At 37.9% G+C, this 17,554-nt stretch overlaps 1 protein-coding gene across 9 annotated transcripts in view; it reads right to left on the bottom strand.

Moving 5' to 3' along the window:
* The window catches only part of LOC111866848 (CLIP-associating protein 1-B), a 206,452-nt gene that overhangs the window by 36,984 nt on the left and 151,914 nt on the right, over window positions 1–17,554 (bottom strand). For 7 of the 9 annotated variants that reach the window (XM_033752436.1, XM_023856165.2, XM_023856162.2 and 4 more), the window contains 4 exons: window positions 16,118–16,332; window positions 10,622–10,756; window positions 7,206–7,355; window positions 1,459–1,572 (listed from right to left, as the gene is read on the bottom strand). In XM_033752436.1, coding sequence (XP_033608327.1) covers window positions 1,459–1,572; window positions 7,206–7,355; window positions 10,622–10,756; window positions 16,118–16,332 — 614 coding nt within the window. The remainder of the gene's footprint in view (window positions 1–1,458; window positions 1,573–7,205; window positions 7,356–10,621; window positions 10,757–16,117; window positions 16,333–17,554) is intronic. The other 2 variants (XM_023856169.2, XM_033752437.1) reach the window with 2 other exon arrangements.

Genomic DNA, 17,554 nt, shown 5'->3' with positions numbered 1-17,554 from the left:
TATCGTACTTTGTCCTTCAGAAACTCTGACTGTGTATATCTCGGACTAGCCACACAGAGGTACTGTTCTCGGAATAGCCCCGCATTGCCAGAATGTTCAAGCCTAGCGTGTTATTTTTGTAACGCTTATAAAACACCGCAATTTCAAATATCCACCATGGCCTCATTTTGCATGGAAGAAGCCAAAATTGAGAGGCAGCTGATAAATGACACCAATTCAGACTGCTGTACAGACGACTCTGAGAGTGGCGAGGAAGCAAGGGGCTCAGAAACCGAAGTCAACAAAGACCCATCATCTTTGTTGGCAACCTGGGGACCACCAGACAGGAGGCAGGAGGGGTGTGAATAATTATTCTGGTGGAGCTGTGGGGTTAAATATCAATGAAGCTCCACACGTACATAAGGATTCCATCCCTTTCTGCGTTTTCATGCTCTACTTCGCAGGGATTATCTGTCTGCTGGTGGAAGAGACAAACAGGTACTATCACCAGTACCTAGACAGACTTCAAGACGGACGTTCTCCGAGGCCTGAAGTGATCGATTCTGAGAGGTTTCTGTTTCTAGGAATCATCATTCAAATGGGACATGACATTAGAGACAGACTAAAGGACTACTGGTCGACTGTAGAACAATTTGCCATGCCTTTCTACTCTAACACAATGAAACGTGTTTTCTTCATTTTGCATACAACAATACAGAAACTGACAGGAATGCCGACAGTTACGACCGACTATGGAAAATTCGGACCATCTTTGACACTCTCAATGACGCATATGGAAAATATTATAACCCTTCCGAACATTTGGCCATAGACGAGATAATTGTTAAATTCTAAGGGATTTGAAGGATCGGCTGCGTGGACGTTTGAGACAAGGGTGGCAATTCAGAAAGCAGTGCGTCAGTGTCTTCGGATGGCTGGAACGGAATTTTACAGAAGGGGAATTTTCAAACTCCCAGAATGCTGGGAGAAATGTGTACAAAGAAGTGGTGATTATGTGGAAAAATAAAGAAAGGTCTGTAGATTGAGGTGGTGTATTTGGTTTGTCAATAATAAAGCATGTTACTTTACAAAAAATTGTTGCTCGTGCTTTCAGTACAACCCTCGTAATTTGAAGGCAGATCATATAAGCACTTTACTGCGAAAAGTTCATAAGCAAACAAGACAAACTGTAAACTGCCCTTAAAACAACTGAAAACCACACTGCATTTTCAGAGCAATAAGAAAGAGTGCTTTAAGTCCAAAGCAATCATTCTGAAAGCTATGCTGTTATGGCATCCTAGAAATGTGATAACATTGACAGCAGACTATATATGCGCGTGGCAGATTCCACATAAAATGAGCGCTGAAGATTACAAAATGTATGACAGGATGAGTCTGCAGTACTACCTGTATTCTACATGCACAACATTTTCAGGCCAGGCTGCTGGCATGACACATCCACTAAAATACACAACTTACGCTGTGACTGAGATACGCCTGCCACCCGACTTCTTGTGCGGCCGACTCTCTCTGGTGAGGTGATGGCACTAACTGACATTCCCCCACTTGCTTCTGTTGACTTCTTAGGACGAGCTGAAATAAGGTAACCAAAATGATGCACACAATTCACAAATCGAGGGCCATGAACACATGCTTCAACACTGAACAGAGCTTGTAAACGCACAACTCAGAAATGTAGACAAGACAGAGATGATTGTCATGGTAAGTGGTAAAACATTAGATTACTGCCTTCTTGGTCATGATATTACGTTGTCTTGTAAGTGGATATCAATGTTTCAGAGAAAGTTGCTGCCTCTATCTTCAGGGTTAGGCAGCAAGCATTTTGGAAGATCCTGCTGTCTCCATGTTTGGCCTCAGCTGAAGATGGGGGCAGAAGAATCATCTGAAATGCTGATACCTACCTAAAACTGTATATAGCATCCAACTATCATAAATGAAGACTTACTAATATTAAAAGCTTAAAATTCAATTATTTGGATAAGAAAGTTAATGCAAAGTTTCATTTTAAGAATTTAGTTTTTGGAGGTCCAACTATGGTTTGGCCTCTCAAACAAAGTTCTGATCATCATGTGACCTGAACATGACAAAGAAATCACTTAATCCTTGCTCCTCATAGTGATGCTCGTGACTTAGAAATCACCAATAAGCTCAACACTCTAGTATTAATTATGAGCAAATTAATTTTATGCCAGTTATAGTATATACTTAATATTTCCAGGGCAAAATACATTATTGTGATGTGGCCACAACGCTCGTTAAACACCCCCTCCCCTGCGATGACGTAACAGGGGAAACCGCGGTTGCTATGCAGCAATAAACAACTCTCGACAGCGTTGCCCAATAATGCCTTTGTAAACACGGCATCACGCAACAGGGGAGCCCGTGCAGCAACTGTTGCTACGCAATCGGTAAACACGACGTCACACAACAGTGAAAGTTATCACGTAACTGTTTTCTGTGTTGTCCGTGCCAAGGCTAAATAAGGAGCAGCGAACACTATTCAGTAGTGAGTATTGAGCCAGTTACGAGTTACGAGCAGTTGAAATATAGCCACCGCCAGAGACAGTTGAATGGATTTGTCGAGATGTAGTTGAACAGAAACTGCGACAGTGAATTGTATAAGATTAAGATTGTATAACTGTGAATTGTATAAGTGTGGAGCAAATGTTCAATAAATTCGCTATATCAAGTAAGGTGTGAAGTTACTTGTGGCGTGACATATACCCAATACGTGACATTATGTTAAGGTTTCATCATAACTTTCCTCTGGATAGCGATGATCCTATTTTACTCAGCTTACATACTGAAGTAATAGGAGACAACATTTTTTATACTGGTTCACAATGTCATGTGCAAATAATGAGAGAAGTGACAAACTCTCATCATTGACATGAATGTCATAAACATCTCATGCCACATAAGCTGCATGATCTATAAATCCCAGCCATTAATTTTAGAAACATGACAGTTGTGTACATATCTGATGTCAAGGTGACAGTGTCCTTTCATGCATGATCTTGAAATTGCTTTTCACAATATATCTTAACACTATATATCACTATATCTGTGTGCGTGTATGCACGTGCGAACACACCTCTGTGTATCTTTGTGTACCTGTGTCTTCCTGCATGCCTGTGTGTGTGTGTGTGTGTGTTTGTGTAAGAGGAAGGCTGAGAGATTTCTACTAAAGTCAGTTCAGTATACAATGTAAAATGATACTGTGACCATGAAAGATTTAAGTTCACCAATTACATAATTATATATTATTAACAAATTGTAACACAAATTAACACAGAGAACAAACAGAAATGTAAAATATATTAGCAAATTTTCAAATTTGACCATCATAACAGAATAAGATATGAAAGGAGGATCTGCGATGCTTTACAAATAACAGGAGCACAAACAGATATTTTATTCGGTATGTGCAGCTTAAACAATTTGAGATAATATGTAAATCAACAGCTTGTTCTGTATGTGATGGAAGATCTTGATGAAGGTTTGAAGCATGTTACACATGCTGCAATGTATTCAATCACATTATTATAATATACTTTGAATGAACTGTATTTGATGAATTTACTATAATTTTATATTCCTCTCTGTTCTATCTCGCTCAACACAGCATCAAAAGTAAAACCTCTGCACTAGTCATCAGCTGAATCTCAAGTTGTTCATATGCAGGGCTATAATAAGATGTCTTGGTTCGGCGTTGTTTTTGTAAACCGGGGAGTTTTTGTTGTATATATAGCTGATTTGTTCTTTTTTTTTTATTTGTTTTATATTATGAATGCCTTGACGTCACCCATTTTATACTGTGGATGAATTTTTTGTATATACTAGTTGGTAAGATTAATTGTATTCTGGTTCTGTTCTTATGTCTTGACTTAGTTCTTTGTGCTACTTATTTATCTGATATGACTTTTCCACATCCTAAAGTGTTGGATTTTATGGAAATAATAGATGAGTAATGAAAATGAAAAAAGAGCTTGTACTGATGCCTGAAACCTCTGAGAGTTCTATACCGGGGGAGTTTTGTTGTATATATGGCTGATATGTTCTTTTTTATTTTGTTTTATATTATGAATGCCCTGACTTGTTCCTGTGGGAATGGAATGTTTGTTTTTTGATCTGTGACTCATTCTATATCCAATGGTTGTTTCCCAGCCTGTATCTGGATGTATTTTTGAATTTGAAATAAATTGAATTGAACTAATATTTGCCACTGCCAATGGAATAGCATTCACTCTAAAGAAAATATGCTCAGCTGACTATAGTAGATAAACATATACAGAACTCCATATCTTCAACTACATTTAACATTACAATAGTAAAAATAACTGCAATACAAATTAAGTCTGCTTAAACAGAGAAACATCTCTTTGCAACAATAAATGTTTCTAGATGCAGATTCTTATCTCTGTGATCTCTACATAGTAATATTGAAACAATAATTATATAAAATTCTTTAGGGCAATACTGACATTCTAGAATACACTCATTTCTTGATTTATTAGTCTCTGATATATGCAATTTTGGTTTAACACCACTGAAGAACATACACTGCTTTTTATTTTACTTTGTCTTAGTTCTCACTTTCAAGCCATTATGTGAACAGCATCAGGAAACTTCTTAATTTTCATTATTTATTTCACATTTTATGTGATCACGTGATCAGCAACAGGCAATATGGTGGATGATTTCATGCTACTGAAGAAAAAATGAGCTGTGCATAATATAGCTAAGTGTTTGAGTACACAGTGGTCTGTAGTAATGATACAGAATCTAAAATTAAATAATAAACTTCGCAAACATTTTATATGACTAAATATCTATAACCTTCTAGGTTGGCTTGGGCCAAGTACACAGTCTCCTTTCTTACTTCATTTCTTATGGAAAATAATTTTTATGTTTCTAGTTTATATGAAGTTTCCCAGGAACACGTCTTCACTTAAATCAAGAAATTACTGCACAACTGAGAATCTACTCAGATATAACTTTCTGATCATTGCTCTGAAGTTTTGCCATTTCAGAAAAACATCTATTCAACAATGATGACATGCTTTCAGTTCAAAAAGTCGAAACTGTACAAATGAAAATATCTTACAATAAGATTTTAAATTTATAAAAGAGATTTATCATATGGTAGAGTAAGAGTGTACAAGATTTATCATTTTTACACTTGTTCAAACGACCTGACACAGTTTGTAATGTAACAGAAGAATAGCTGAATTCCTTCAATTCAAGTGACAACTATCATTCAAATAATGAAATTATTTTTATATCAGTGCTGTAACACAGCTACAACCAAAATATTATTTCCCCAGTTCTTCCACTTTGTTATCTTACTATATTAAAAAGTAAAGTAAAGTAAAGCTATCCCTGTAACAGGCCATGAAGGTCCATAGGGTTGTGAGACGTTGAGGGTCCTATATTATCTAGACAATCGGCTCAAAGATGGCGGTAAGGTTGTCGGCCTTACGCACTGGCTGCCCTTTACTACCCAGGAAAATTATTTATTTAATTCCTGGTACTCATTTCTGTTAGAGGCTGAGTGAACCCCAGGGCCATAGTGCTGCTGGAATGATTAGGTCAACTGAAAAAAAAACCCGATGACCTCATCGGTATTTGAACCCGCGACCTTCCGACTTGTAGCATAGTGGCACTATGCTACCGCGTGCCCCTGTCTTACTATATTACATGAACAAAAGATATAGACACTGTCACATGCAAAAATGGCTTTCTGCATTGCAATACCACACAGTTCACAAAACTTCAGAAGACTGTACTCTTCATAGCCACCATCGGCAGAATTTAAAATCCAACTATTTAGCTTTGAATTTCATGCAAAAACTTACCAACATTGTTTTCATCTCCTAATCGCAAGCAGCATTAAAAAAGAAACATAGCATAAAGTACTGTTAAAATGGATGTCACTTTGTTCCCTGCTTTACAGGAACTGAAGGAAGACTGCCATGGAAAACAGAGAGGAAGAGGGAGAAGCTGTATTTCTTTAAGTTAGTTAATTAATGACACCCTCAGTGTCAAGACTGTGTAGCATTCAACACAGAGCTGTCAGCAAAAGATGATGATGCATACCAATCAGTCTCACTGGTTTTGCTTAACTTCCTGCAACTGCAATCTTTCTGCATTTCTAACCAACCATGCGTTTGGCATTCGGTCATTATTTTCAATACAATATACAAAATTCCAAAAGTTCCATCTGCATAATTTTATTAAATATAATGGGTAACTGGAAACTTAACATGTTCAGTGAATAACAGGTTCATCTGAATAATTTAATGGGAGCCACTGAAGGCTCCTCATTCAAAATGTTCATCCTCCTAGTTCAAATAAAATACTTCTATCATTCATTTAGCAGGTAATTTCACCCAGTAAGTTACGCAATTGATATTCATAAAATGTAACATAAGCTATACAGAATTTCTTCAACTGCAACTTTACACGAAATCCCACATCACGAAAACAATAATTCATGACAATTTTATACAATGGGGTTTTCATTTAAATATTTAAGAAGTGAATATGACATGCATGGAAAACGACTTAGTTCCATTCCATCTACGGAACCTTTATTAGAGAAAATTTAGAGATAATATAAAAAATGACAAAATAAAAATTTTACAGAGTCTATACTTTTCTAAGAGCAAAAAAACTGGGACGTGAGCAAGATTCAGTCTGCCAACATGAAGATTTCAAATATAATGAAATATAATGGAAGACTGCATATAATTTTGTAGAATTTCTAATATAGAAGTGAGGACAAACTCACAAATGTTCTTATGAAATGACAGAACAGAATACTACTAATATGAATGGATAAAGCATGTAAAACAAACTGTCATCAACAGGGTAGCTAAAAATGCATTAAAATAAAGACACAGATGAAGAAATTTGGGATATCCAAACAAAAGATTAACCAGTGGAATGGATCATTGGCAGCTGTATGTATTTGCGGTAAAGTCATGGCATCACACATTGTAATATTAACCAACACTTTACAATTGTACCTGGCAAGATTAATATATAAACATTATCCAACTACTGGCTGAATGCAGCAGTGAACATGTTGAGGACTTAAGCCAAATAACATGTTATACGATGCAGATCTGTATGCATATGTCCCTGAGCTGAAGTGACTGCTGGTGGCAGCTAAGCTACAGGAGGGATGGTCTACAACTTACGTAGGGAAGCACCAGACCCCACTTTGTGTCTGGCCAGGGCAGCATATTGAGCTCGTGCTTTAGCCCGTTGAGCTGCCTGCAGGTCGATGGCACTGTTAGAACGCAGAGCTGATGCTCCGGGTGGGCCAGAACCCCGCCGGGGAGATCCATCTGTACCCAATGCATCCAAATGTTCAATATTAACATTCTGGACTGGCTTTGGTTTCCAATCTTATTTGAGTCACACACATCTAAGCTTTCAATAATTCAGATGCTTCCTTGATAAAGATAGCAAATGATTGATTTTCAAGGATTCATTATCATTCTTTCATGATTATACTAGGAAAGAAATGAAAGAAATAGTCTCTTCAATCTTAAATGTTCATACTTTAATCAGTTCTGGAAGTAACAAGACATAATAACACCATTAAATAAATGAATATTGAATGTAGTAATCTCAAACTACTGAATATTTTTTACAGTCTGTATTTTTACCAAGTAAATTTGTTTAAAAATAATCTAATATCTGAACAGTTGCAAAATAATATAAATTATGATGTCCATACTGAAACTTGAGATGAAACAGCTCCACTCTAACAATAACACATCTCAAACTAAAACAAAAAATGAACTGATAAAACATCTTCAAAAAGCCACACACAGCACAGAGGAAAAAAAATTAACAGAAAAACTTGAAAAGAGGCGGGGGAAAAACAATATGTGCAGAATAAAGATGACATATACAAGGAACATCAATTAACATGTGAGATGCTGCCAACATTCTAACATGACAGTCACACAAGCTAAGCAATGGCAACAATCAAACAACTGAACACCTGAAATGCAAGGCTCATATAAGAATGTGAGCCAGATTCTTCGACAGTGCTGTACTAACTGCTGCAGTCATTAACAACTACGTGTAGTTACAGACAGCAGACATTTTGCAACATGAAGAGTCACCATTAAGAGAATGCAGCCAAAAATTAACTTCATCACTCCAATGTGACTGGTGATTTGTGAAAATTACATATCTGCATCCCAAACTACAGACTGCATAAAATGCACATAATCTGTGTTAAACAGACGGTATAAACACTAATTCCAATTTACTTTGTCTATTTATTTATATGTAATATCCTGGCACAACATGATTTTCCTTTTACTTTAACTGTCTCCTTCCAAGACTTATTCAGTGATTCCAGTTTTCAGAAATTAGCCATGTTGAATGCTGAAGGTTTTCCAATGTTTTGATAACTACTGTATTATAGCTGGTACCTTCTCAGTTAATGTCTTGGGGAGGTTGTTGTATGCCTTTCAGCTTTGCCTCACAGTGGGCACTAAACATGATGTAAAGGTATGATCAGACAAAAATAGGACTGGGGTGCTTCAGTGTGGTCCTAAGTTTAGGACAAGAGGTGATGGAAGTGACTGCAGCAACCACATGGCAGAAAGAAGAGGTGGTGAAAAAGATTTTATCAACCATATGATATGCTGAACAAGTTTTTAGTGACACAAGAAAAGGAAAAGAGTGATAAAAAGATTGGTTGGTGAACATGTAGATATGAAAGGCAGTGACAAACGTTTTCAGTGGCCACTGTTTCGGTCTATACAGGTGGAGTTCAGCTGTTCTCTGATGAAGATGACTGAGTAATAGGTTTGGAGGGAAAACATTAGCTTGGTTATACTTAGACTGTTTGTCTCCACAGGTGAAGTTATGGGACTTATGGAGATAAATCCAACCACAAAGACAGATAAAGGATAAGTAAAGCCTGGATTCCCTTCCTTTGCTCCAAACCTACCACTCAGTCACCATCACTGAACAATGGCTGAACTTCACCAATGCAGAACTAAACAGCAAGTGTTGAAAAACTTTTCTTCTCATTTCTAAGAGTGTCTTATAGTCTGATAAACATGGCACTTCTGAATGACGTTAACAAAATTATCTTACAAGCCATCAGATTTTCTTTCTTTCACAGATTGAGAGTGTATGCTCAAAATTCTCACACAGTGCAAGTACATGTGCGTGCATATGCACACACATAAACACAGAGTGCAACCTTAATATAATGAGTACTGATACAGAATTTGTAAAGATCTTCATTCTAATGGGAACTCAGTATATTCAGAAAAGGCTAAAATACATAATCTTCAAATCGATTTTCTAACTTCTAGTTCACTATCCCTAAATACTGCCCTCGGGTTTAAAAAAAATGTGGACATGGGAGTGTCTGTTCTCTTCTGAAGTGGTTATCATGAAGAAACACAAAAAAGTGAAGAATAAGTCACTGTTCTCAGCATCTCCAGCATTACCCAAACCACTTATTAGGAACCATTCTTTACAAAAAAATAAAAAGTCTGCCCATTATCTGTTACATTCTGGTAATGTATGAAGTTAACATCAAACCATCTCATACTACGTATGCTATGTAAGAGGTTGCTTCTAAATGCAGTGGTTATTCGACACTTTGTATGTACTAATGTATTTCCTTGGGCCGCGCCATAGCGGTTAGGCACTGGCTTCCCACTGCGGTGGCCAGGGTTCGATCCTGGGTTTGGTCAAGTGGGATTTGTGGTGGACAAAGTGGCGCTGCGGCAGGTTTTCTCTGAGTACTTCGGTTTCCCCTGCCAATCTTCATTCCAAAATCACCCTCGCCTATCATCTTGGGCTGGTACAATAGGCCAGAAGTGGCCGCAGTACAAGGGACTTAGTCTCACCCCACTAGCAATAAAAAAACGTATTTCTTTGATGAAGTCTCCCTTCAGAATGCTGAAAGCGCCAGATCTTTAAATGTGCCATGAAATGACTGTCTTTCACTTTGATCATTGGTTGAGCAAGTATATAATGGTACCCAATACTTCCTGCAAAAGCATTCTGTCTGAAGTGGAGTATGTAGTCTCTTCAGACACACAGTACTCAGATTCCAAAATGTGTACTTTTCCCCACATAAGACCCACAGGATGAGTTAATGGCATTTTCATGAGCCACATACTATAAAACAGCAAGTATGATTGGTGCTAAGAGTAACAGAAGAAAGTTATGGCTAATTCGGTAGCTCTCATAATGATGATGGTTTCAGAAAAAAATGCCCTAATTTTATGTGACATTTTTCAATGTATTTACCATGAAGAAACTGATGGTGCTGATGATTTCTGTAGCAATAATGAAGTTCATTCTATTACAGTTGTACTGTGTGCATGTGTCCATGTGCGCATGCATCAGCATGTGTCTGTGTGCCTATGTATGCACACACACACACATTTGTAGGTATATCACAATGAAAAAACAACTTCTATAAATAACAATGTATTGATGTTCCCATATTTCAGGTGCTGCTTGCAAACTAAGCTGGATCAGGGCAAAACAAAAGTAAATAGTGTCCCATTACACAGCTCTAGTGGATCCAAACACAGAAGTGACACAAAGAGATACATCAGACCTGTGTCAATTGACTTGGGCCCACTTGAAGTAGCAGTAAGGACTGGAATACCCGACCGATGGTGCCGGGTAAGTGAGGGAGTGCGGTGCAGACCGTAGTGGTACTGCGACTGTTGATGGAGGTTCTCTGTGCTGCCTGTACCACACCCAAGACAACTGAACACCCTCACACAAAACTGCACCACAGATTTTAGCAGAGCCTTGAGAGCCAAGTTTGTTTCAGAAAACAGTCATCCAGTTTGGTTAAACATCAGAGCAAAGACTGTATATATGAAAACTATGTCGAGGATTGTTCCCATTATTTTTGCAACTGATAAAGATGATTTGCTATAACAAAGCTTAGGAACTCAGGTCTGACACAAAGATATAAAAATTATGTTTCAAGATGAGCAGAATAAATATAGAAACTTAAAGTTGCCACCAAATGCATAATCTTTTATCTTGCCTTTCCATAAAACTAAAAATTAAAATGTAAAATTATGACTTTATCAACTGTTTTATATGAGCATGACATCTGGTTTTTAATTTTTAGGGGAAAACAAAGCATGGTATGCCAAGAATATTTTGATGTAGAAGAAATTAACAAACAAGAGTCTGGAGATATGTATAACAGAGAGTTTCATAATTTTAATTCTTCAAACAGTATCATAAAACGATTTGCTGGATACAAAACAAAGTGAGGTAAAATGAAATGCAGGAAAAATGTTACTGGATTTGAAGTTCTCACAGTGGTGCCTATGAAAAGTGCAGTATTGGGGGCGGTAACACTGTTCAGAGAAGGCACAGTGTTTGGGAAAAACATACCGCCTCCATCTTCTTGGTCAAAGAGAAAGCCAAAGCAAGAAACTGGCAGAAGAAGGCATGCTGCTTGGTTTGGCCTTTGACTCTGATGATGGAGGCTACATATTCATCTGAAATGTTGGGCTTCCTCTGAATTACATGGAATTACAACCTAGAAGTTCATGATCTTCAGATTACAGTCTATCTGCTAAAAGGAAAAAGGAAAATTACAGTGTATCTAGCACTGGCAATCAAGGCTCCACAATATGCTGCTTACACAATGCAGCACCATCTACCCAAATAAGATATGAAACACACATTTATGACAGGAGAAGCAAAGCACAAGACAAGAGAGTGGCACATGATTCTCACTGCATTCTTCTTTACCACTCTCCCCCCAAGAATATCATTCCTGGACTTTCCAATGTAAGTTAAGCTGGGTGAGTGCAGTTTTCAGTTTAATATATTATCTGATCCTGAAAGGTTTGCTATCACAAAATTTATACACATAAGCCCCTCTGTAAAGAGTTTGGAGCAGAAATAAACTTTATTTCAGTTACTGTAGTTTGCATAAATCAGCAAAACTTGATATTCATTACATGCTTTCTCAGTTGAGGTAAATACTACCTTACCTGAAAACATCAGGCCACACAAACTATCACTTATTTCAATGAGCTATGAAACTTCCATCTTCACCAGAAGTTTAGCATTTGATTACAGTATACTGAAATATCGCTTACCTTTGAGCAATCTAAAATAATTATACAATGCAGCAAAAGATGTTACATTCCACTTTTTCATGAATCAATTTTGGCACTATTTATTACAATGTCATCAGATTATTCACTACTTTATAATATTATTATATTACTGTTACTCATTACATTAGACTGGCACACCTTCGTTAGATTTGCTTGACTGCTCAGAAGTAGGTCAGTACCTGAGAGATCTGTATTTGGATCACCTTCCATATCATTTTCACCATCTCCATCTACTCTTGTATCTGTCAGACATATCCATCACTTCATCAATAATAACCTATCTTTTTCAATACCCCTTTTCAAGATTCATGACAAGCTAGCACATTGTGGTTTTCAATCTTCTAACAAATTTCTGAGAATGTCTTACACATATCTTTTCCACATTATCCCTTTCAAAGATAACATTATACGTTGTAAAACGTCCTTTGACCAATGACCATAAACCACAATGGATTCACGTCAATGCAGTATGGTAGAAGTTGCAGTGCCGTATGACCCTCACTGGCAATGATTTGTGAATTTTTGTATGTCATCGTTTCTGGCTTATGCATTAATGGTGAGAAAGGAATTTTTTTCCCTGCAGCAAGTTTATCTCATTTCCTTCAGTTGGGTATTAGTGACTTCCTTACTTTAAACTTGTGGTATGATGTACTGTCAACAACTAATTCAGTGGCAAAATTTGGAATCAGTGTTTCCTTCTGTGATATCAAACTTCTACTGGTGTATGTATAATGATGGTCACCATAACCTGAATCAGTCTTCCACATCCCCAGGACATCCAATATAAAACTACTTCTCAGTGGCTGTAGATAATATCCACTCTTCAGCCCTATGAAACATGTCCTCCATTTGACTCATCTGGGCATGATTCACTTACTGCTTGAGTTGACATGACATGTGATTCCATGTTCTATAACCACAACTGCACTTCAAGTACTGTAATCGCTCCTGCTTTATTTCGGTTTTCTCAGTGAGGATTCTCCAAATATTCTCTGTTGCCTTCTGAAGAAAATGCAATAATTCCAAAATGTATCTCCATTTTCTCACTTCCTTCAAAACTAGTACTCTCTTCTAGTTTCTGTCTCATGTTTCCACTATCTAAGCAATGTAGAATTTATAGATAATCCTACATGCAATACAATTTACATGCTTGTCTGTGTGACTGTAGTGAGGGAGAACTCTGCACTTTCTTCTCCTATACTTTCAGCAACCTTCTGATACAACTGACAATTGTCCTTGAAATACAATGTGCAGCAACACTTATGTCTCCATACTTCTGAATGGAAATGAGATAGGTATCTATGTTCTACTGTAGCCTGTTTTCCATCTTTTCAAGCGTGCTGCATTATAAGAACATAAACATTATTGATTATAACCAAGCTTAGACTATGAAGTTCTTTCCCCTTCAGTTTCATACATTAATATTGTGGCGTGTAGACCTGTTGCTAGATAACGCCCACAACACTCATTTGGACAACAGTACAGAAACAATGTTTTCTATGTATGCAGATGGACCATTGCTATGCAATGTGCGTGCTGTGACATCACACAACAGTATGTGGCTGTCACTTGACATGTTTCCTGTGCGTCTGTCAGCCGTGATGTCACACAACAGTAGTGGGTAGCGATCACATGACATGTTTATGGTGATGCACTGTCTTTCCCTCAGCTATATAAGTGAGCGTGTGTGACAGTTCAGTTCAGTTCAGTTAGTTACAAGAGTGAAATGGTAGCAGCGGAAGCATGCGAATTGGAACCAGGATTACAGAAGCATACAGAAGGTCGGCCTATGAGGATTTAACATGTGATTTCAAGACTTTATGTGTGTTATAGTGCAGTGGAATTGAAGTGTTGAAGACTTCATGTGTTATTGTTTCGCCAATAATTTGAAGTGTAACAATGTATTGTGACAGGTTGCGATATGGAGGACACCCCCTCACTCCCCAGCAGTGACGCAGTGGCATCGAGCGCTGTTGCTGTTGCTGTTGCAGTTGGGGGCCGGTTGGTGTTCTGCCCCCCTACCCCGCGGTGATGTGGCAGCGCTGCCCACTGTGATGCAGCAGGTGAGTCAGCGCCCCCCCCCCCAGGTGATTCAGCAGCACTTTCTACTGTGACATGGCACGCGACGATACTGTTGACATGGGCAAAAGGCAGCAGCGAACGCTACAAAAAGCCAGCTGAGCAGTATGCGAGACAGTTAGTTAGTTAGTTAGTTAGTTAGTGTGTGAGCAGGAGTGACACAGTGCGGATGGAACAGTCGCCGAGTTCAGTTGTAGCAGAAAGAAGAATATCAGAACGTGTGAGTAGAAGTGATAGCGTGAGATGCAGATGCTTGGCTCACAAGAGAAGTTATTGGGAGTGTGTAATACAGTGACACTGGTAGAGCTCCCATATCGTACTTTGAATACGTGTAGACTACTGAGGACAGAGTGAACAGATTATTGTGTAGGGTTGTAAATTGTGTAAACCTGTAACAGTGGTATAATTGTAGCCAAGAGTTGTAGGTTGGTAAATAAACCAATTAACAATTCGAACGGCGTCTTCAGCGGCAATACACATTACAGTATGGTAGTTATGACGCATGAACTTATCCAATAAAACGAGTTATCCAATCCAGAACCCATTAATTACTGTCATGTTACAAGGATACACATGACAACATACACTGATAAAAACAGACAGACGGAGTCAGAGTGAACTTCTCCTGTAGGCAACTGCAGTCTCACTGACTGCAGAAAGCTGCCATCATGGGCTATGCTGGCAGTTTGGTAGTTAGGTGACTATTCTTCCTCTGTGCCCTTGCTCTGCCCTAGCCTCACCTCCAAGAAGCCACGCTTACAGATTCATGCCAGCTACTGTAATAGCTATTATGCTGGGATCTTTATGTCACTATTAAGCTGCATTTTACACCCATATTGAAGTCATGATCCCCCCCCCCCAAAAAAAAAACACTCTGTAGCTGTTTTAATCCTGTTCCATGTGACGCAACAGCATATACACACCACAAAGGTGAAGCATGATTGCAGTCAAATCACTCCAGGAAGCAGAATCCTTGACAAGCAAACAACTGTTCAGTTAGTCCAGAAATTCAAAATCCTTAATGGCATCTGAATGTTCACTATCCTCTTCACAAGAGTTTGCCACTGGACCATTTTCTGAGCCAGATTGCAGAAGAAGTGCACCACCCCAACAATGCAATGTTGCAGTGTTTTTACGGGATTTCCTAATTACATATCAGTAAAAGAGCAGTAACTTTACCATCTCACACTGTAAGCTACATGTAACAATTTGCAAATGTCATTCTTACCATATGTATACATACATTTATATATAGATATTAGTTACTGGTTAACATAACTCACCCAAGTGATGTGTGAATAGAAAATGAGTTACAACATGCCATCCTGTTGACGTTAAAAGCACATATAACTTAGCTGTCAAAAGTGCAGCATTTAAAACAAACCAACCAATCAACCAACCAACCTTATTATTTACACAAAAATCACACTGTAGTGTTAGACATGAATGATCTAAGTTACTAAAAGCAAAAACAAATTTTAAAAATCTGTAGGTACAAATTACGAATCTTTCTGGCCATGGTAAAATACACAAAATATAAGTGGATCACTGGCTGGCTGTTGACTGTGCTATTGCACTATACACAAATTTGCCCTGGACCCTTCTGCTTGCTATAATACTATTTCCCTCCATATGAATTAGTTTTGGCCATGAAAGCCTTCAACACAACATGAATATGCAAAATGGATAGAATTTGTACTGAACATTGTCATAGCCATGACTAACCTTAGTACTGTCCAAAACCATTTGTTGCAAATGCACAAACAATACAAATCTTGCTGCCTCACATTTGACATTTTGTTATACACTCTTTGGGTTTAGGGGGAGCATTTCTTGGCAATGTACTCATAACACTTTGTGCCATTAGCATGGCTTACCCGTGGCACTGCTGGTGAGTCGTACTCGGGGTGTGGTACCTCCACTGCCATAACGAGACACTGTTGAGCCTCCTCCCTGGTGGTACAGCGAGTTGCTTGAACTTGAATTTGAGAGTGTTAGCTCTCCATTCAATGCCCTTTTGTATGAACTATCCAGAGAGTTCAGGAGTGAGTCAGCTTGCTCTGGGAAGTGACTTCGGAAACTCCAGTATGCCCTGTGAACATGACGTTTTAAATCCAATAGTTTGCACATGTATCACCTAAAACAATCACCATTTTGTTCTATATCCCCACTTCCAGACCATTATCCTCCTCTTGCCATGTTAACTAATTAACTAAAGTAATTAGTTCCATTTGTTCTACAACACCACAAAGAACACAATCAATCCAGATATTTTCTGCATAAGCTTATGTTTGAAGTTGGTCAAAGAGTCATTCCCAGAGCACAGTAAATCAGGGCTCTAGGCTATCATCGACAATAGTGTGCGGACTCTCACTCCATCTCATTCTAAAAGGTGTCTTATATGGCAGGTTGAGGACAAGGGATCAGTACATCCAGTGAAATACCAATTTTATGTTCCCATGCCAAACAAAATCCTGTATTCAGTGAATATTTTTCTATGATTCCAGTCCAAACACAATATAAACAATGCATGATTTTCTCATATTCAATGAATTCTAACTTAGTAAATAACCTGCATTTGGGATAATCATTTTCTACCTTCCAAAAATTGTACATTTGTAATCACTCATTATACACAGGCATTTTCCCAGACCGTCTAAAAATTTCAATAGTAAAACCAGTGTTCAAAAAAGGAGATAAGTACAGTATGACGAACTATAGGCCGATTTCATTATTATCTACTTTTTCTAAGATACTTGAAAAGGTCATGTACAGCAGGATAAATCAGCATATGCATTGTAACAACATATTGGTCCCAGAACAGTATGGCTTTAGGAAGGGTGTATCCACTGAAGATGCAGCATTCAAGCTAACAGACAATGTTTTAAAATCAATTGACCAAAAAAGGCATGTAGGAGGAATTTTCTGTGATCTGGCAAAGGCTTTTGACTGTGTAAATCATGAAATTTTGTTAAGTAAGCTGCAATTTTATGGCATTCGAGGAACAGTGTTAAAATGGTTCAAATCCTATCTAACAAATAGAAAACAAAAGGTTGAGATAAAATCACCCAAATATACTCAAAATTTTTTCTCAAACTGGAGAACAGTAAAGCATGGAGTTCCCCAAGGATCTGTCCTGGGACCCTTGCTTTTCATAATATATATAAATGACCTTCCACCAACAATAAATTTTTCATCAGAACCCATAATATTTGCTGATGATACAAGTGTTATAATCTCTAGTAAAATGTTTGATGATTTCTGTGCAATATCAAACAGAGTACTCTCCCACATGAATAAATGGTTCAATGCTA

Source organism: Cryptotermes secundus, unplaced genomic scaffold, assembly GCF_002891405.2.
Source record: "Cryptotermes secundus unplaced genomic scaffold, Csec_1.0 scaffold643, whole genome shotgun sequence".
Lineage (NCBI taxonomy): Eukaryota > Metazoa > Arthropoda > Insecta > Blattodea > Kalotermitidae > Cryptotermes > Cryptotermes secundus.
Note: the sequence above shows the minus strand (reverse complement) of the source record. Positions and strands in the feature narration are given on the sequence as shown.